This window comes from Vanessa tameamea, chromosome 19, assembly GCF_037043105.1.
Source record: "Vanessa tameamea isolate UH-Manoa-2023 chromosome 19, ilVanTame1 primary haplotype, whole genome shotgun sequence".
In the NCBI taxonomy this organism is placed as follows: Eukaryota; Metazoa; Arthropoda; class Insecta; order Lepidoptera; family Nymphalidae; genus Vanessa; species Vanessa tameamea.
In genome coordinates this window covers 10,040,234-10,061,647 of record NC_087327.1, presented here as the reverse complement: position 1 = coordinate 10,061,647, position 21,414 = coordinate 10,040,234, and the positions used below count along the sequence as shown (strand labels likewise).

The window sequence follows — 21,414 nt, the reverse complement described above, 5'->3', positions numbered from 1 at the left end:
TTCCATTTTTTTTTATATGAGGCCTTTGTCTAACTATGGGACCTTTATGGATTGTTATTATACCTAAAACGTAAATAAGGCACTGTCTACTCTCAAACATAATGCGAAGCCGAGTATGAAATCGTTACGGCTGTAATGCAATTTGATATCAAGATGAGCCAGATTCGTTATACCGGTTTAAATTTTTTAAACAATTGTTTAATAGAGTCCTAAATGGTAACTACACGGTCTCTGAATAATTGTAATGATAGTTTTTTACGACGGACACACGTATGAAAGGATGATTTGTGTTTTTATTGTAGTAGTTGGATATTGGGTTACAGTTTTTTGACTGTCCTTTTGCGAGTCTATTATTTTGTGGAATAAAAATATGCAATCGATGGCGTAGCTATCGTATCGGCCAACTTAAACTTTGAAAAGAGCTCCTGAAGAAAACCTCGACCCTGCTTACAAGATTTTTTATCCAATATAATGCAATATAAGTTAAAGCGGAGGTGAATGCTCAATTATTTTTCTATACACCGGGGCCCTTGCCCAGCTACGCCACTATGCAGTATATTAAGACATGACCATACCGTATTTATTTTAAAGAGGTATTATAAATCTTTTACTTTCTGGCTCATAGAAAAGTAATGTCTTATAGGTATCCCACAGTTTGGTAAAGACTTACTCACTTCTTGAAAAGTAAGTTTGGAGTTTATTCCACCATGCTGCTCTAACGGGTGTTGGTGGATACACGTGTAGCAGATTTTCATTCAATACAGGAAGGGTCCATAATAGTTTTGCCACCAAGCATGAGATTAATTAAAAAAAAATTAAGCACATTAAAATACAGTGATAATTGTCCAGTCTTGAATGCGGAACCTTCGGCTCATAATACACTCACCGAGCCATCAAAACATAACAGATAATTACTATTTTATATCTCAAAAGTTTCTCATAAAATTAAAAGAGGAAATATATCCTGTGTTTATTTGAATAACTTCGGAACTGATAGAAATAGATTGTATTGGAATGCCTTATAAACAAAAACTCTTAATCCAATCGAAAACATTTCGATCGGCTTATATATTATTACAGCAACGTGCAAGCACTAGTTAGTAAAAGATAAGTGTTATAAAATCTCATATAAAACGCTACGTGTTACGCTCATCCGAGAAATGCTATCAGCCATGACCGAATTACAAATAGATTTTAATAACGTTGACTGTGAAAGTTATCTCGAGTGAAATAGTTATGAAAATTAAACGTCTTTTGTTTATTTAACCTGAAATCAAAAATGTATATTAAAATTTTGTATTATGTATAAGATTGTGAGAACACAGTAGAATTCTTCGAAATAAATAAATTAAAACAATGTTGAATAATTAATACCACAAATTTCACATATTTGAATTCTGAAGTGTAAAAAATTTAGTAGCACAAAGGCGAGAAATACACTCTTCAGTAAAACTGGTACGGATCTATTGTACATTCAAAATTAAAATATTCTTTATTCATGTAGACTCTTAGTTAGCCTTCTTATTCTACCATCGATTCGTAATGTAGACTCTACCAGAAGCACCAACAGGAAACAGTTTATAAACGAAATACATAGTCAAACTATATGCAATTCAATTTAAATGTCGTCTATGGAAATTAACGAATACAATCATCACTTTTTATAACTTATTTAATCCTGGACGGTGTGAGAATCCCTCTCATTTATAAAAAATAAAGTTTGAATTTATTAGTGGTGAAGTCTGATATACATAAATATTTGTTACCGGGACTGAGATTGGAGATTTTGCCGAGAAATTTTATTAATCTCGTTATTTTAGTTGTATCGTCATTTTGTTGACCAGGACAAGGCGAATTGTTCCTACCGGGTAATCTTCGAATAATAATAAAGTATCTTTATAATCTAGAAATTAAAACTATCGCGTAAAAAACGTCTATCATAGTTCCAAAAAGTCTATTAAGAATGTACCTATATCACACGCCATATGTCAGAACATAACACGCGAGGCCGTGCCGATCAGTACCAGGAGTCTTTGTTAAAAAAATCCGGGACGTCCCATTTATTGTGCATTTACTACCGTTCTCTTGCGCACAGCAAAGGTTCCGGTGTAAAGCTAAGTCGCACGTTGCCATGGCAACCACCGACAAACATCACAAGCACTGTCAAACTCTTTCGTTCAATACGGAAGGGAGAAACGCTTCCGAATTTGGAAGTATCCAAGGGATGTACGACGAGACAGTGGAAGTGAATGCTAGAGAGATAGAAAGTCCGCCGAGCTCTGACGAGGAAGCCGTGAAGGCAGCCATGGCTAAGTTCAACCCGCCCGTGAGACACACGGCAAGGCACGACTTTGATTCCGAAAGCGAAACCGATTCCGGCCCTGAGAAGTTTGACAATCTATCTGAGGAAGACAAGGTAATGAAAATTTTACATTTATTTGATTCTAGTTTGTTGAAAGCTTTTATGTAGGCAATTGAAAAAGATATAAAAAATAAACTAAATAAGGAATAATGCAATCTAATACGCATCCACTAAATAGTTCATCTTACATAATATGATTTATTGAGTATGTTTTTAGTCGCCAGAAAGAAAACCCGATCAAGAAACTGCCATTAAACAGCCAGTTAAAGGGAACAGTGATTTGTCAAGACAGTCTAGCAAACGTCACGATTCTTCAAATTCTGGTACTAATAAAGCTTAAAATATTATACATCGTAGCAGATTATTGAGGAAGTAAAGTCACACATTTGAATTCTAAGATATTCAATTCCAAATAGGTCATTTGAATAATTTGCTTAAATATTTCATTCAATTTATACAATATGCATGTAATTTTGCGATATCAGAAACGGATAGTGCGGATGTGGGCGTCGAAATGCCAGATCCTTTAGTGGGTGGAGACAGTGGGCGACGGAGAGGGGTTGTGATTCCAGCAGAGGGCGCTTACGATCCGAAACAGTATCAGGACCTAAAAGTACCTCCGGAATTGGAGAATGTTTTCCAATATATAATGAAGTAAGTAGGTACTAATATAAGTTCTGTAGTAACTATTTTCGTTTTAAATGTAGCTGAAATCATATATCCATAGTCAGCTAAAATTAAAACTACATAAATAGCATTATAGTAAGATTATTTCGTGTTTGACATTTGCTAATATTTCACGTCACGCTCAGAGCATCATGTGATCTGAAAGTGTGGAATCGAGCCATATCCCATCTCAATCCTTCGATTCTTTTAAGCGAGCGTGTAAACAGTTCACAAAATCGTTGTGGAGAACAATCAAATAAGATACTGGCAAGTGAATGAGGAATTGATAAAACAAAACTTTGTTTGCTAAATATGAATATCTAAAACCTGTAGAATGTTTTACTCTTTCTAAACTTAATTTTATTTCTTTATACCATATGTAGCTTCATGTATTCATGTACATGTTCACAAAGCATATAAGTTCTATAAGACGTTTCAAGAAATTGTATGCGGACGTGTGAACGGAAACAGTACAATGTCCAATGATAAGCGTTTGTTTAAATAAAAGTTTGTTTTCATTTATATTAGTTTGTGAAAGAAATAAAATAACAATTCTATCTGTGTCGAGCATCTTGATAAATAGGAAAAAGAGTGATCCCAATAATATAGCTCGGGATCTAACCTCGTTATTTAAATATTAGTATACCTACTACTAGTACTACTCATAACAAACAGTCAAAAGAGTCTTCTTTACACAGTAACCCATAAAGACCTCGTTTACCTCAGGCTTTAAAACAAAAGTGTTGTCACTTTACATTAGGAATATAACAAATAGTTAAAAACAGTAAAATTGTCAGCCTAATTTCATTTTGTTTGATTAGATTTCCAACTTCAATTATTTATTAGTGACGCATTAACAAAAAGACGCGTCGCTTTACACTATTCTAATGTCCCACGCGCTCTAAGTCCCTTTTGTTTTATAATCAGAATCCTTTCCTCTTTTATTTTAAGGAAAATATGTGCAATTTGTTTCACCGTGCCGTACCTATGACCATAATATCGCTGCGTGCAATTTTTCCTTACACCGTTGACCACAAAATTAATTATTAAAAGAAATTAAGCGCGTCAGAAATATTCCCTAATATAAATTCTCGATTAACAATTGAAATCTAGGATTTTTATCTATAGAGCAATCTCGGCTGATACTTCTATACTACTTGAAAAAAAAGGTATAATTTCAAAGGTACACGCCACAAAAGATCGACATAGAATTCAAGCTACAGCCCTTCGTTCCGGAGTACGTGCCGGCGGTTGGCGACACGGACGCTTTCATCAAAGTGACCACTCCGGCCACTGGTTTGCGTGGTCAGCCGCTAGCCGAACATGCCTTGGAACATATTGACAATCTTGGTAAGTGTTCATTATACCTTTATTTTAATAAAATAGCATTCTTTCAAATGTTGGCTTTCTTTTATTGCATCTGGAGTTGAATGGGGAAAGTTTTATGTAATGGTTATTTGTCTCTTCAAAACAATGTATATTTATAATAATATGTTTTGTTTTCTCGGGTTTATAAAATAAAGACTCAATTGTGTTACTTTTCTGATTCAAATCATTATTTTTTTATATTTTATACAATAGTTACTTTTTATAATATTCAACAAACACATTGTGCTAACAAAATCTTGCCTGTGAATTAAAAAACAATATTTACAGACTTTACGTATCCAAATATTATATTTTAAATATAAATTATATTTGATAAATGTCATAATGCGACGAAAACACTTTATGAAAGAAAAGCGTTTGCATATTGTAATTGTAAGAAAACAACATATTTATGTCTTTTTTTATTCGTTGCAGGTTTAACAGTTTTGGACGAGCCCGCGGCGGAACAAAGCGACTCTGCTCTGCTTCACCTCCAGCTGCGAGCTATTTCCAAAACTACAAGCGCTAAGTCTACTGTAGTAAGTTTATTTTTTAAATATACATACAATTATAACAATGGAATGTTATAGTTAAAAATATGGAATAAACGTTGAAAATATAGTAAAGAATTAATTAGAAAATTATGTTTTGTTTTTTTTTAATATATTGAAAGTGAAATTTCTAGGCATGACTATTTCTAAGTATGGATGTCGGTATGAAAATGAAAATGCTTTATATCATGCGACTGTGAGATTGAATACCAATACTTTATTTAAACAGTAACAAATGTAAAGGTCAAATTTAACTTAATAATACCTTATAATATAAAAACTTAACTTAAACTTTATAATACCCATTCCAATATTCGTAGGAATAATGATAAACAAACCTTAGATTTAAGTATTTCATGCGATTTACTAATAGCTCTTTTATATTGTGCACCACTAAGAGTTTTTTATAATACTAAATTTTATTATTTATAATACAACACTATTACACTTAACTACTTAGAGCCACTTTAATTTGACTTCCTAAGTTCCGTTAACAGCTTAGTCTCAATATTCAAAATGTCATTATTTCACGCAAATCCATAATGAATATCCTTGATTAATCGAGCTCTTGACCAATGATATCGCGTCAATTTGCTGCAAAATTGTTTATTTGGTTTTTGTCATCTTGTAGTTGGAATAGACTATACGTTATTCAATTTATCTACTTATATTCAAAATGCCATTTTTGGACAAATCCGTCATGAAAACCATAAACTATTTTGTATCTATATTATAACCAATGATGTTATATCAATTAAAGGTCAAATTTCTATATTTGTCTTTACTATTGTCATTGAAATCCGGTAGATGTGTGTGTATTAGAAGCTTTACTTAAACGTATACATCAATTCACTTTCGAAGGCGAATTAAATTATTATCGGTGTTAAGTGATTAAAATATGTCTCAGTATGCGTGAGACGACCAGATAAGAGCAAAGACGGACATTAAAAAACAAATGAGATTATATTTGTTAAGATTATTAAAATGATTATTCAATGTGGAGGGGCGCGCCTTTGTGACCGAATAGATGTATACCCTTTTGAGCAATGCTCATGTTCTCGTCTCGACTAAGTATAATAGGACGATAATAGCATTAGATTAATGGGGACCGACTGTTTAGTTTACGGACTATTTTTATACATTTGAAATTGTGCCCACGAAATTCCTTGCTGCATTTCAATCAATGATGAATAGAATAAATTAAAAGCATACAATGTATCTTTCTGCACATGTTCTACTATTTGAAGTGTTTTTTTAAATGACGTAGGTAGTTTCAATTTAACGATTAATGAAAATTGTTTTTTCCAATATAATTTGTAAATAGCATTTCAGTTCATTGACATGCGATTGAAGTCTTTATAAGCGGTTTTATTTAAATATATCATTTATAATTGTGTTGGTTAAAGAATAATGTTAATGAATAAACGATTGCCTGCCGGCCTGATGTTGATAAAGAGTACCTACTGAGTTCTTCTCAGTAGAATCTACATTCCGAATCCGAACCGGTGGTAGCTTTACTTAATATAGTTTGTAAAAGCCTACTTGAATAAAGTATTTTTGTTTTTTTTTTGAAGATACGTGCAGAAACACCATGGCAGACATTGTAAATTTTAACGTAGGGTCCATAACAAATGAATTGAAAAGGGTTTTAAACTATTCTCGCTCTACTTTGATAAGGAACCGGTGTCGATTGAGCCCACGATGATGAAACTAACAATCTTAAATGTCTCGATAGAAACATATCGTAATAATGTACTATTATAATTATACGTATGAATGAAAATCGTTCGGTTGTTTGTGGACTCGATACGTTTCCAAAGCGAGTACAATAATTCTGATGAAGTATATTATGACTATAATCTGTAGAATTGATTAATATTTAGCCTTAAAATAATTAACATTAAATATCATATTATATATATGTTGTTTTTTTAGTTTTCTTCTTTTACTGACACTAGTTAAATGTACCAATATAGCAGCCAGGATCGTAAATAAACATATTTTTATATCTATTAGAATGTACTTTTTCTGATCTGTTTTTTTGAACTAATGGATAGGAATTAATATTATATTTATTTCTATTCATAGTTAACACGGAAGATAGATAATGCCGAGAAGAACCCGAAGGCGATCGAGCGCTGGGTCAAGGACGTGAGCGAATTGCACTCTGTCAAGCCGCCGCCCACCTTCACCTACGCGAGGTACAGTTGACATAAAAATATGTAGAAAACATACGTTGACAAATTATCGCGTGGGTATAATAAGTGCCTATATCGCGTTTTTCGTGAATTGTAAGTTTTGTTAGGTTTTCATATAAGTATAAAGTTTATTTTTAAAAATTATATATATACTTTACAAACAATGTTAATTTTTGTAGCTGACTGTACTGTGATATCATTGTCGCCAGTGTACCTAATTGTCATTGAATTCAGCAACTGTATGTTTTATTAGAAGATTTTATTTAATTTCTCCCGTATGTCGAGTCTAAAATTTATAAAATTTTTTTACTTAATATTTAAAAAACACTTATCGTTTATCCAAAGTAGAATTCGATATTTTCCGAGAAATATCATATATTGAAGATTCTTTAAATTTTTTCGTAACTTAGTCAGTAATTTATAGTGCCTTGGTTGTGGTGAGAGCCGTGATGGTTCAGTAGTAAGATCGCAGGTTCAAACCTGGACAAGCAGCACTGAGTTTTCATTTACTAAAAGTGTATGCTCGGCGACGAAGGAAAACATTGTACGTAAACCTTCATGTATCTCTGTAATCTGGTTGTAGGTCTTGTCATTTCTTTTAAAATGGCGTCGCATTGTTGTTCGTGAGCAAAAATAAATTATAGTCATAATGTTATATGTTTTTATTTTTATATATGTAGGTATGTAGTAACAAAATGATAAAAATAATAATAATTCAATATCCTATGTTTGTTACGTGTTATTGAAGCAACCGTGTAATTGATGTGATCAGTTATTGAATTGTTGTATATTATTTTTAATATCAGTTATTATAATAACAAAATAAATTATTATAATAACTGATATTCCCTTCCATGTTAAATGATAAAGTTAAATTTAAAATAAGCTTTCTAATTTAACATCGTAACAGTTAAATGATTAAATCTACTTTCTCAACATATAAGCATTTGATCATGTAACATCTTATTATGGGGCGTGTTAATGAGAAGTATTAGAGCGTTAAGCGTCATGATATATGTATATACCATTGTGGTCGCGCGGGAAATATTCGTAGTATTCTGATTATCTGACTCTTTGTGTCTTTAGATGAGACTGTAGCTCACGAATGCTGTTTATTTAATCTTTTCCTTTGGGAATGGGAACTTTTTCTTATTTTAGAGAGTAAATTATTTAAGGTTCCGTAAAACTTTACATACTTAGTTAAAAAGATAGATTTTAATATTCTAGCCTTATTTTTTTAACTTAACTAAAAAGACATAGATAATACATTATCGAGCTATTAATGCTATATAATACTATTTACAAATAAGGTGGAGTAATAAATAAAAATGTTAATTTAGTATTTTATTTTTCAGTAAAATGCCTGACATAGACAGCCTCATGGAGGAATGGCCAGACACTATGGAGGATACGTTAAACGAGGTTGGCTTCCCTCCCGCCAACATTGATTGTTCACTGTCGCAATACGTAGATTTAGTCTGTGCTCTATTTGACATTCCCGTGCAGGGTGACACACTCAATGACAGAATACAAGCTCTGCATTTGCTGTTTAATCTGTATTCTGCTGTCAAAAATTCGCAGTTGTTCGCTGAGAGAGAAAAGGAAAAGGGAGGAGTTGGAGGATAAAATAAAATAATATTTTCATACTATGTTGGTTATTAAACTATAGTTATTAAGGTGTATATTCATAGCCATTGCATATAATTATAAGAAAATCTTAAAAAAAAAACATTTCAAATGTATACCTATTATTAGTCCAATCATATTATGTTATCAGAGAATATTTGGCAATTACAGATTCCAACATACTTTTTTGGAATTTTTCTTTTGCTTCTTTACTGCTTATGACAGTTTGAAAAAGTGGCGCGAAAACGAGTTAGCGATAAAATCAGTATCTTAGCCAGATCACTAATACAAAGCAGGGATGTCATGGATATGTGAGTTCGAATCGATTGTGGATACGAATATTTTAATGGTTTCCCATCCGATTGTTTCGGGTAGTTTCAATTACGATATTAGATTATTTGGAAATTGTAAAAAATATTATTTGGTATTAGACTTCTGATAAATAACAACCGAACGATTTGTGTAGGTATGTGTATAGAGTTAAGCTAAAATTGGAGATTTTTTTTGGATTAAATTGTAGCATAACATTTTATTTGTAAATTATATTTTTCGTTGTATTCAAAATATATGATGGCGTATAAAGTAAAATGAAAATTGTAAATAACGGGAAATGTTTTCAGGAAAACTTACCAATTACACAATTCGTTGTACATATGTATATGAGTTGTAAATAATTTAATAAAAGGATAACTTTTACTTTGGCAATTGTTTATTTACAAATTTTACAATATTTTAGACAAAAATATACACTTGCTATTTCTTTAGTTTAGCTTCTACGTAATATTTAACACAAATTATAGTAACGAAATACATTTTTATGAAACATCTCGTCCTCCAGCCTCCAGAATGACTATTATCGTTTTAAAAACATTTAGTATTTTTTTTATAAAAAAAAGTTAAATTATTATTACAATTTGAAATGGTGTTCAGTTAAACCTTCTTACATATATTTTTTAATTAAAGGGTATTCGACTTCTAATTAAATATATTTCTATTTTCGAATTTAGTCATTTCGATCGATATTTTATCGACATAAAAATAAACAACATCGATTTTATCAATACTATTTATTTATCCAGCTTCATCTGATATCGATAGTATCTTCATCGATGCTAAGATTTATTGCCACTGGAACATACATGACAATTAGTAAACTTCTAGTCGATAGTTTTGCGGCACTATTCGAATTGGTCGTTTGAGTATTTGGTCGATCGGTAATCAATTTACATTAATTTAGCTATTTAGTGCCTTGGAATAAAACAAAAATTAAGCATTTTGAACGCTGAATTATTTCTGTAGAGTTATATATTTTATCCTATCGATGATATGGGTTTAATGGCGGTTGGACGGTAGTTAAACATGAAACATAGGTACTGAAATACTTAGGTTAAATTACAAAACTAATTACCAGATTAGGAAGCGTATTAAGGCCTCTTGCTAATGGCAAGGCTTGCTGTGACAACTTGTGACGTATCGACACATAGTATGTAGTGATCTAGTCTATTCCACGAGTCGAACTCCCAGAGGAGAAAAATACTCGGACCTCATTGGTCGATGCACTCGGCTAGAGATCAGCGAGAGGAATCCGACATGTAATACAACCCTAACAAACAATTTAAATATCGAAGGTCAATATTCATTGGGAGCTCGTTTCGTGGAATGGACTTTACATCTCTCTATGGAAACTTAACTTGACATGACGTACGTGACGTAGGCGTATCGTGACATGTGTCATTTTGCTCGTCGAAACTATACTGTAACAGTAACTTTATAAATGTATCATAATTTTTTTTGGTTTTGCAAATTTAATGAGTTGAATCACGAAAATAATGAAGGCCATTACACGGAGACGTGTAACAATAACACGTGTATATTTTTTTTGTCAGCGTCCAAGATCAAGCGAAACCCTTGACCTTGATATGAGTAATGGCATATTAGCTGACTGTCGCTTATATATTAAAATGTAGTTCAATGGCTGTCTGACGCAGTGGTTCTTGACTTGATTCAAAGTGTAATAAATTCGTTTTATGAAAATCAATTAAAAAAATGTTCATAACATAGATCATTTGAAGCAGTTTTTATTTGTCGCAGAACACTTAAAGTAATTTCATGGAGCTCTTGATAGAAAGATTGAGAACCACTGGCTTAGCCAATATTAAAGTAATTATCAATATTATGCTTACGAGGATTTCTCTCGTTCACCAGAATTTGACTTTTGCAGTCGAGATCGATGAGATCCGTTTATATAAACAAAATATATTCAACAAAATCGCATTCATCTTTTAAGTAGCCTTACCTTATTGCAATTAATATTTTTTTGAGGTTATGTTAGAACAAGAAAATCTAAATTTTGTAAATGAGATAAGACTACTCTGACACAGGTAATAAAAAAATATCGTATCTTATATTAAATTCAACAGTTTTATTTTTCTATGTCACAAAATAGATGTATTATATGTAATCTTTAATTGGAAGACCCTTGATAAAGACAAATCGATAACACGAAGGCCGAAAAGTTCATTATAATAGACATTAAATTGGAACTATGTAATTGCGTCTAGTGCCTGAATCAAGCTACAATATAATGAACAAAAAAAAAATTATATCTTATTCGTTAAGACTTAAAATTTACTTATTTATTTATATACAAAACTTAGCGAATTCACAAAGCATTTATCACAGTTGCATACATTGCACCCACACTCTTAAATCATCTTATTTTTATTTCATATATAAATATTGAAAACATATAATTTATTACATTAGTTTCGAAAATAATATTGAAGATATACACTAAATAATTACACGTACACTATTTCAAAGACTAATCAGCTTATAGGAACAATTGCATGTTTTTTTTTTTTTAATATAAATGAAATGCCAAATGTGTAAATAAAACAGTTTAACCATTCACTGAAAGCAAACATAGATATAAATCAAGTAAATAAAAGCAAATAAAGACTAGCTATTACACAGTTAAAAAATATTAAAAAAAAAACGTATTTAACATATCTTAATAACTTAATATAATTTGTCTTTTACATACATCACTAAATAATATGCACAGATAATATTACTAATTTTTTAATCGTAAAAAAAAAATCAAATCAATACAATTTTTTAAATAGCCGTCCTCGTGTAATTTATTAATATACATAGTTCTTTATAACTTTAAAAGAATACATTGTTTTTTGGTATTTCGGCAGTTTAGTTATAAACGAAAATACACTACCAAGCTTAATAGAATAAAAAAAAAAAAAAATCAAATTAAGTCTTGATTTTTAATCATAGATTTTTAATGATATTTCACGATAAATTACTATTAAAAGAAACGTGATCTTCGAATAGTTGGTCTTTCATAATATGAGTTTATAATACCGGGGTCGTTATGGATTGTCAATTGGCCTAACATGAGCTTTAATCTCACTTACGATGGCACTTTAAGAAGAATCCTAGGGTTAGAAAGTATTCAAGTTTTATCTCATACTATTTAATGACAACCAGAAAATGATTATTTGTTTACAAAAGTAGTACAATGAAGTTTTGACATAGGCTTATTGTAGTAACAACTGACTCTGCCTCTGTTGCCAAATTTAAAACAAATGTTAAGGAACGCTTGTGTGCGAAAGGTTATATTGTACAATTAGTGAGTTTATGATTGATAGCACACCTTGGGAATGAAACGATCGCCTCCTGGCTGTTTCTATTCATATTCAATGTATGTAAATAATAAAATTAACAAATCAAAGACCCGCTGAGTTTCTTTCGCCGGTTCTTCTCGGGTTCGGGTATTTTCTTTACCGAACCGGTGGTAGTGTTTTATTTGTCTATCAGTAAGTAAGTGTAATGCTTCTATATTGAATAAAGGAATTTCAGTTTGATTGATTAACAATGTATCTTCGAATAAGACATTTGGCAGCTGTTACTTAAATCGTCTCTCAGTTTGACATGTACAAACTATACTAAAGAACGCCTAATCAGTTGAGGTGAAAAAAAAAACCAATATCCAGAACAGTCTTTGTTCTACAACGTTGACGATTTAGTCTCATTTGATATTATTTTCATGTCAATAGTTTTTTTAGGATATCCGAATCGATTTCCATGTTTGAAAAAGGTAATTTTCTATCACAGAATCGTAATTCTTTGTGCCGTTTTCATTTTTCATTACAAACAATTTTTAATTACGTTATTTCAGATATTAATTACAACTAATCATAAGTTCCGGTGTAGTTAAAGTACATTTAAACGTCTAATCTTCCAATTATTTCAATTGTATCGTCTACATTTTGCTCAACTCGAACACGAAACGACGTGAATTTAAAATAGCGATTCACTCAGCCTGAATTTCTCGGTACTTTACCAGTTTTGCTTTTTTTTTGTTTTATTCACATTGATATTTATAATGAAATCACTGTCACAGATTAAACACAATCCCGTTTGAAAAATACAGATATTTTTAAACTATGCCTCAACTAGACAACAAAATGATTCAATATAAAAACATCTGCTCGTAAAAGGAACGTGATTATATCCTGTTTGAGGAAAAGATATCATATCTTTGGGCAGCGTAATAAGTTAGTACGTACAAAATGAAAACAAATTAAATTTGAACAATCCAGTACCCTCTCGCCCTTAATTTTCTGATATCAATAAAATTATAATCATATGATATATCGAGATATTCAAAAACAAAACAAGTAATAGCTAGGTCAACATTTTAGTCGTTTAATCGAAAATTAAAATAACCATTAAATTGAAATCCGTATGCGACCAGGAGGTTAAGATTAATTGACGCATTAATTGTAATAATAAACAATTTTATATCCAAATTTAGAAGATTAGACGTTTCGTAACAAATCCATTTTTATGTTGACTGTACTTACTATTCGCTAGTGATAGTGGAATAAATTGAGGAGTCGTCTGTTGAGAGGGAAATTCTGCTTGAGTTCTGACAGGGGTTCCTCCTCGTTGCGGATGCAGAAGTAGCTTGTGATCACGCTCCGACATATTGGGCACTTGTCTAATTTAGCTGGAAAGATGAATGGTTTTTATTAATATACGTATTTATAATTCGCGACATTTTTACTAATATTATAAATGCGAAAGTAACTCTTGTCTGTTGCCTCTTCGCGCTTATACGGCTGAACCGATTTAGATAAAATTTGACATAGAGATAGTTTGGAGTTCCGGCGAAGGACGTAGGCACTTTTATTACTCAACCCGTCGAGGGTGTAAAATGGCGGCTTGTGTGATATAGGTAAAGTTTTATAAATGTTACGCGGGCAAAGCTTAATTAAAAGCTTGTATTAGATAATATTGTCTCGAATGTTCACTTGATAGTAGAGTTTTGTACTAGCTCGTCTGGGTAAGGTATTATACATACTAGCTGAACCCGCAACTTTGCCCACGCGAAATTAAAAACTTAATAGCACTAAAACTTCCCCCCCTCCTTACCATAAATACTTTACAAAGGTCCTTAAAAAAATCATCTTTTAATTAGCCTGATTGGTCTGCAATCTAAATCGGTTTAGCGGTTTAAGGGCGGAGAGGTTACAGACATAGATACTTTCGCATATATAATATTAGTATGGATGACGATGGCGTCATATCTTTAGCATATATATAGAACGATTTAAAAAAAAACAACTTTAATTCCCACAATATTAGTATTACCGCCGTCTATACGAATAAATGAGAACACGTTTTTTGCAACGCCTAACAGAAAAAATATACTAAACACATATACATAGAACTTATACCAGACGGTACAGAACGTTTCGGAGAAGGTTTAACTATATAGAAGTTGAAAAAAAAAGAGTAACTACTGAGTTTCTTGCCGGTTCTTATCGGTAGAATCTACATTCCGAACCGGTGGTAGCTTTACTTTAAATAGTTTGTTAAATGACGATTCAAAAGTGCTTGAATAAAGTTTCTTCTTCTTTAAATCTTTAAATTCAGAATATTGATATTACAAGTGTGATTGTTTTATTCTTGTACAAAATAAAATAATTATTAAAAAAAATGTGGCGCAATATTAAATAGTTATGAAATAACTACAATAATAATAATAATATTGTATGTCCGATTATGGCCCTAACATTATCCTCACCAAATGGGTTGCAAAGGTCGTTGGCGAAGGTTTAGAGTTTAAACTGCTGGCATTGGCACAGATGCGATCGGATGTATCCGACGAGTTCGGAATACTGATAATATTATTAGGACATAGGAGATAGCGTTTGGCGATTTAATGTGACCTTTGTATGTTTTGTTTTCAAACAAAATTAGTTTCACTATTCATCTTAATAATTGTTAACATAAATTCAAGGCTCATCCCGATACTGATTTAAATAACGTCTAATTAAAATATCTATCTATCTATTATAATAGCTGGCAACATTTTACCTACACTGTTAAAAAATAACGCAATTTAAGTTTGTATGTATATCACAGATATTAAAAATAATATTATAATATTTAATCTTCTAGGAAGTTGAAGTCTTCTTCTATTTTCTCAAATGAAAAAAGCGATTTTATATGTCGGACGGGATATAAAAAAATATAACACTTAAATTAGAATAATTCGTAAAAAATACTTCTATTGAAGTTTTGATAATTTTTTTATACACATTTCTGAACCCGGTAGCGCTCTTAAACCCACAGACATAGGCCATGACCAGCACGTTTTACGTAATTAAGAGTATATCTACAATCAAAAGACCAATTAATGTCTTATCAATGAACAAATAAACACTATAATACAAAAATAATTATAATGTGAATCGTAAACAATTAATTAACAAAACTTTTTTTGTTTCTCCTAATTAAAATCAACATTCTGCAACGGTTAATTAATTTAAACAAAATGTTGCCAGTTTAAAATACAAACAATACATCGAGAGCTGCGTGAAACGGCTTGTTAGAAGTTAAAAATAACCCATGACGACCGCTAAGTTAGTATTCGTGACCGCTTCCTCTTTATTCTTCGACCGACGCAGATCATCGGTCCGCGGATCGAATACCTAATGTGAACACATGAATATCGTTACATATTATCGCTATATATATAATAGAGTTCGTCAGAGCTGGGTTGTCGTTTGGCTCGACATCGCTGAGGGTGCGTTTTAGCTAAGTAAATAATAAAAAAGTACACAACATTTTGCTTTATGTCGTGTGCTTGCTAAGTTAAATTATAAGAATTATGAATTATCTTTGTTTGGACACATGGTAGAAGAACTCATGTGTAGTGGGTTGTGGGGGGGGGGGGAGGTTTCGGCCAGTCGGTGACAGTATATGATAAGATTTCTTTCGAAATTTTCGAGCTTATAAGCTGCATATATATTGTAAACTAATAGTAATACTATATTTTAATATAGTTGTTATATGGTAAAGATATATGTTCCGGCTTTGCACGGGTTACTTAACTTTACTGAATAAATGTCTGCGTAAAATGTTTATATTAAAGGACTAACTTATATAGAAAAATATACTTTGTCCAGTGGACTTAGACGGGTATGCGGAATAAATTGTAAAAAACAAACACAAACAATCAAAGTCAAATGCATAGTTTACTAAAGCATAGAGGACAAACGTATAAAAAAGGCATAAAAACTACCCAATAAAACCTTATTAGTTTTTAATAAAATTATACAGAATAAATAGTAAGAAAAGAAAGGATGGAAGATGTTCCCCAGCAAACGGACATGTACCTGAACACGTCCACCACTTACTAAAGTGGTACTTTATTATTCAGCTGTCATCACTCATAACAGTACGCTAGTACGCATGGGATGAAAACGACGCCGCTTTAGAGCCTTCGTCATTATTTGTTATCAGGATTGGCGATGCGATAAATCATTCAAAAATATACACATAAACCATCTGTGCCCATAACCTTATTCGTATTTTATTAAAGATCTCAAGCAAGGTTTAATTGGTGGTAGGGCTTTGTGCAAGCCCGTCTGGGTAGGTACCACCCACTCATCAGATATTCTATCCTCTAACAGCAATACTTAGTATCGTTTTGTTCCGGTTTGAAGGGTAAGTACGCCAGGGTACAAAGGACACAACATCTTAGCTTCTAAGGTAGGTGGCGCATTGGTGTAATGTAAGGAATGGTTATTATTTCTTACAGCGTCAATGTCTATGGCCGGTGGTGACCACTTACCATCAGGTGGCCCATATGCTCGTCCGCCAACAAATGCCATAAAAAAAAGAGGTCTGTAATAGTACTTTACAGTTTTTAATTACAAATGTTTTTTTTCAATGAGGCGTTAACAACCCCCCCTGGTAGATAAGAGTTAAAATCCAAACTCACATTCTCATATATTCTTCTGAGAAAAATAATCGAACCTCTAAATGGGAAACTAAACGTTTCAAAACAAATTGTAAACTAAACTGCGTCCAATGTCGTAGTTTAACAACCGTATAAGTTGAGACGGCACGATTATAAATAGATCGTTTTGTCATTAATCTTATATTTTTTATAGATAGTAAGTTAATTAATTTTATTATATATATCATTGTAATTAATGTATATAAGTAAATTATTATTTTTTCGACCTCACATGCTTACGTGCAAAATAAATACATACGATCTATAATGACCGATTTAACCTTAAGCTCAAAGGTTTATGGGTTCTAACCCTTAATCTATTCCATTATCTCCTCTACCGTGGGTTTTACGCTTGATTTGGCGAAGTACTGCTATATCAGTAATCCCTTAAAAACTGCATTTTTATTTTACGACTTGGTAAAGGACCATCGCTTCTCTCTCATACGTAAATTAAATTTCGTTTATATTGTTATTTTTGAAACTATTAAGTTTACGATATTCTGGTTCTCGTAATCTATCGGAAACAATATGTGTTTACGACTACTGCTTACTAATGAATAATTTATGAAAACATTCTAATTATATTTAAATCGTATACATCTGTATAATCTTAACTTTACGTCGGAGGTATGAGAATACTGAAGATCAGGATATTTAATGTGGGACTCACGCAAGCAGCGCGCGCAGAGGCAGGCATGTCGACAGGGCAGCAGGGCGCGCGACAGCGGCGCGGCGGCGCACACGCAGCACAGCGCCTCGCGCGCGTACCCGCCGCCCGCCTCGCCCTCGCCCTCGCACGCGTCGCCGGACTCGCCCGACACGTATAGTTGCTGGAACGCATTCGTTACATTCTATATAAAATACCACTGTTACACCGCGACATTAATAAGCTCTTAATATTTCATTCGAGATTGACGTGAATACGTCTGAAAATTTACTAGGTGTTGATTAATGTCTAAATAAGATCGTGCTGCAAATTTTCGGTGACAATTTCTCGAATTGAATAAGTATCGGTCGAAGCGAACTGCAATAGACCCGGTGGGAAGAATTCGTACTGGCCACTCGCTTTTGCCGATGGTTTCCTTCAACGCTACGACATAAATAATAAGCTCATGAAAACTCAGGGTTCTTGAAACTTCAGTTCGGTTATAAAAAATCTTTATTCAATATAGAAGCGTTACACTTGCTCATCGACTGTCAAAAGTCTACCTCCGGTTCGGAAATAAACACCTCGGACCTGAGAAGAACCGGCGAAAGAATCTATTATTAGTATTCCAGTCACTGCAATTTTCATTAATCCTGGCATCCTGTAAAATTTGGGACTAATAAGCCTTATAAATATATAATAAAATACCTTTAAACAGGACAAATGTCCATTAGCTTGTTTCAAATACTGAGCTATGATGCCGCTGGGCAGCGGGCACTGGTCGTCCCGGATGTGAACGACTGTCACTAGGGCTACCTGAATCGAGGGAAAGATAAATTATATTATTAAATTTTTAGTTTGTACAGTTCAATTTGCAATGGCGAAGGCAGACTATGTAGCAAATTTATGTGTCATAATTGCCAATAATCGGCCATATTCTATAATACCTAATGGAAATATTGATAGATATACATTTGGCATTTTCATCCGACACATACGTTATGGTGTGATGGATATGTTTCGTCACGATGAATCGTTACTGCCAAGCAGATTATGAAGATTAAATTCGGTTGAACCCGAGATCTTTGGTACACGTTTTATCCACTTTTTCATAAAATGGGAATCTTCAGAAAAGTACCCGGTCCCTGTGCGGGGTCCGGATTATGTGAGATTCTTATTGACTAAGACCACTGTGATGTTCATCTTAGTCATTGATTGGAGAGGCTGCGGGATCATATTGATATAACGCATTCCAGGCCGACCGTACTGTACTTCGCACGTGGCTTGGCGGAGCTCTCCTCAGGGGTATGTTGACTTTTACTTATATATAATTATATTTTATTTAGGCTCCTTTATTTTACCGTATCATCCGGCCTGAGCTCAGCTGTGTCTCGCTGATCGCGCGCCAGTATTACGACTAGCGGGTAGCAGGTTCGGGGCGGAGGGCCCAACTGCAATGGCTCTGATGATAGTTTCATTTCCTTCTCACCATGCGAACTGCTTCTGTAACAAGAAACTTGTTGCTAAATCAAACACAAGATAATACAAGTCTGTACTTTGAAGTTAAAATTATTTTGCCCCTATGGGCATGAAAATTGAAGGTCGATCTGATACGTTTCACTGGAAACAGTGCCTAATCGTTTGTTTTTGGTAAAATCAACAATAACAATAATTTATAATAAAATTTAAAGGATAAAAACATAAAAATGGTATAAAGAATTAAGAAGACATCATAAATGGTTTATGAGACAGTGGTACCACCGCTGATATGTTTATTACACGACTGAGATGCGAAGAAAGAAAAAATAGCTGGACATAAATAACGTCTGTATAGGTTTTAAATCAATTAAAACCGGTATATTTTTTGTATTTATTACATAAGGAAACTTAAACCATTCGTACAATCACACGCTATAACCGTAATTTATATTAATCATAAAATAACGAAGTAGTTTAAAATGGGGTTACATACTAATAAAGTATTAAATTAAACGTCAACTTAAGCCTAACCTAATGACGGGGTACATCTTGCTGTGAGTCGTCTGATATTAAATCTACCAAATATTATACCACGCAATTTAGAAACTGCATCAATCTCAAATTGTAGGGTAAAAAAGGCTGAGAAAACACCTCTTGTTTTCAGGGATATTATAGTTTCGAAGATATTTGCTTATATCATATACAAGGTATCAGTTTATTATAGATTCATAGAAAATCATCCATTATTTTGTCGTCGAGAACCTTGATTTTGCGTCACGTAATTTGTGAATGACTTAGCTACAGTAGATAAAATGTTAATCCCTTAAGACACAAAGATGGCAAATATCTCTTTCCATACTGTTATGTTAAATAGATTATTTTATATACAGCCGAAGAATTTGTTTGAACGCGCTTATTTCAGGATCTACCCGGCTATTTCGGAAACATTCTTCTACGTTAGATAGGTCATTTATTGAGAACGTTAATACGCTACGTAACATCACATTACATGGGCGGAGGATAAACGTTAAGTGCGGGTTAAACTGCGTAGAGCAGCTACTTTTCAATGAAATAGATAGGCGCACAGACAAATTTACAATTTTTACTTTGCAATCCATATCAAACTAAGAAAAAAATTAAATAAAATGTGAAACAAACCCGTTAAACCATAATTACATTATAAGACCTTTCACCTTTGTAACATACTTCTATCCTTTTAAGAAAATATGTTATGGAAACCCGTAGCATGTGTAATCTACATTGAACGCAGGCTTCCCTGCTTAAGTCGCGCATAATATTAACCAAAGTTAAAAACGAATATAATACGGTAAACTTAATGAATATTCCAACACTGTCCTTCAAAGTTTTATGAATAATTAAATTAGTTAATAATTAAATAAGTTAAACCCTATATCATGTAGCTTTCTACCAGTAAAAACGTTTACAAAATTGGATCAATATTTCCGCCAATGAACACCAAATGTCATTGCTGTATTTTTTTGACGTTTGTTTAATACCTCGTTCAAAGTTTATTTTATTTCATGATGAACTTGGTGGTAGGACTTTGTGCGAGCCCGTCTGGGTAAGTATCTTCCACTCATCAGATATTCTACCGCCAAATAGCTGTACTCAGTATTGTTGTGTTCCGGTTTGAAGGGTGAGTGAGCCAGTGTAACTTACCATAAAGTGGTCCACCGATAACACAAAAAAAAAATGATTCGCACGTGAAATTGGCCAAATAATCTGTGTTATATCACCTTGCTAATAAGCGCCATTAACATTATATCCTCTCTGAAAATGGGTTGCTACCATCTGACGATCAACTCTAGCACCGCGCGCGCTTCTTAGTCAAATCAATCGCGCGCTACCTCGGCTTATACGTTTGGTGGTCTAACACCCTTAACTTACAAGGCCCAGCTTTGTGCAATCCCGTCATAACACATTCTACCGCCAAACATATGTACTTATACTTAGTATTGTTGTGTTCCGGTTTAAAGGTTCATTGAGCGAGTGTAACTATAGGTACAAAAAAGTATAGGTTAAAAACTATAGGTTAAAAAGATTTGACGGCGCATTAGCGATGTAAGAATGGTGTCATTTCTTACAGCGCCAATGTCTATGAGGGGTAGACTTATCATCAGGTGGCCTAGTTCCCTTCTCGCAGATATAAATCACTTTCGCAGATT

The 21,414-nt window shown here is 32.9% G+C and overlaps 2 protein-coding genes across 2 annotated transcripts in view; one reads left to right on the top strand and one right to left on the bottom strand.

Annotated features, from left to right (window-relative positions):
* The first annotated feature begins 1,949 nt into the window (after positions 1-1,949).
* LOC113402827 (intraflagellar transport protein 46 homolog) lies at positions 1,950-8,819 on the top strand. The gene is made up of 7 exons (XM_026643159.2): positions 1,950-2,416; positions 2,580-2,685; positions 2,848-3,016; positions 4,212-4,378; positions 4,832-4,935; positions 7,036-7,148; positions 8,501-8,819. Exons 1-7 carry the CDS (start codon positions 2,132-2,134, stop codon positions 8,769-8,771), a joined length of 1,215 nt encoding a protein of 404 aa, XP_026498944.2. The 5' UTR covers positions 1,950-2,131; the 3' UTR covers positions 8,772-8,819.
* Positions 8,820-9,462: 643 nt separating this feature from the next.
* The window catches only part of LOC113402829 (cell growth regulator with RING finger domain protein 1-like), a 36,204-nt gene continuing 24,252 nt past the window's right edge, over positions 9,463-21,414 (bottom strand). Inside the window, exons 4-7 of the mRNA XM_026643161.2 lie at positions 19,111-19,252; positions 18,458-18,565; positions 17,774-17,933; positions 9,463-13,800 (exon numbers count right to left, since the gene is read on the bottom strand). Of these exons, the coding sequence (XP_026498946.1) occupies positions 13,661-13,800; positions 17,774-17,933; positions 18,458-18,565; positions 19,111-19,252 (550 nt within the window). The 3' untranslated portion in view covers positions 9,463-13,660. The remainder of the gene's footprint in view (positions 13,801-17,773; positions 17,934-18,457; positions 18,566-19,110; positions 19,253-21,414) is intronic.

What these genes read in the sequence shown, in the direction of transcription:
- LOC113402827 (XM_026643159.2), top strand. Translation starts at nt 2,132, where the DNA reads ATGGCAACCACCGACAAACATCACAAGCACTGTCAAACTCTTTCGTTC. An exon ending in GTTTTCCAATATATAATGAA is followed by an intron (nt 3,017 to 4,211) that starts GTAAGTAGGTAC and finishes ATAATTTCAAAG; the next exon opens with GTACACGCCACAAAAGATCG. An exon ending in CCCACCTTCACCTACGCGAG is followed by an intron (nt 7,149 to 8,500) that starts GTACAGTTGACA and finishes TTTATTTTTCAG; the next exon opens with TAAAATGCCTGACATAGACA.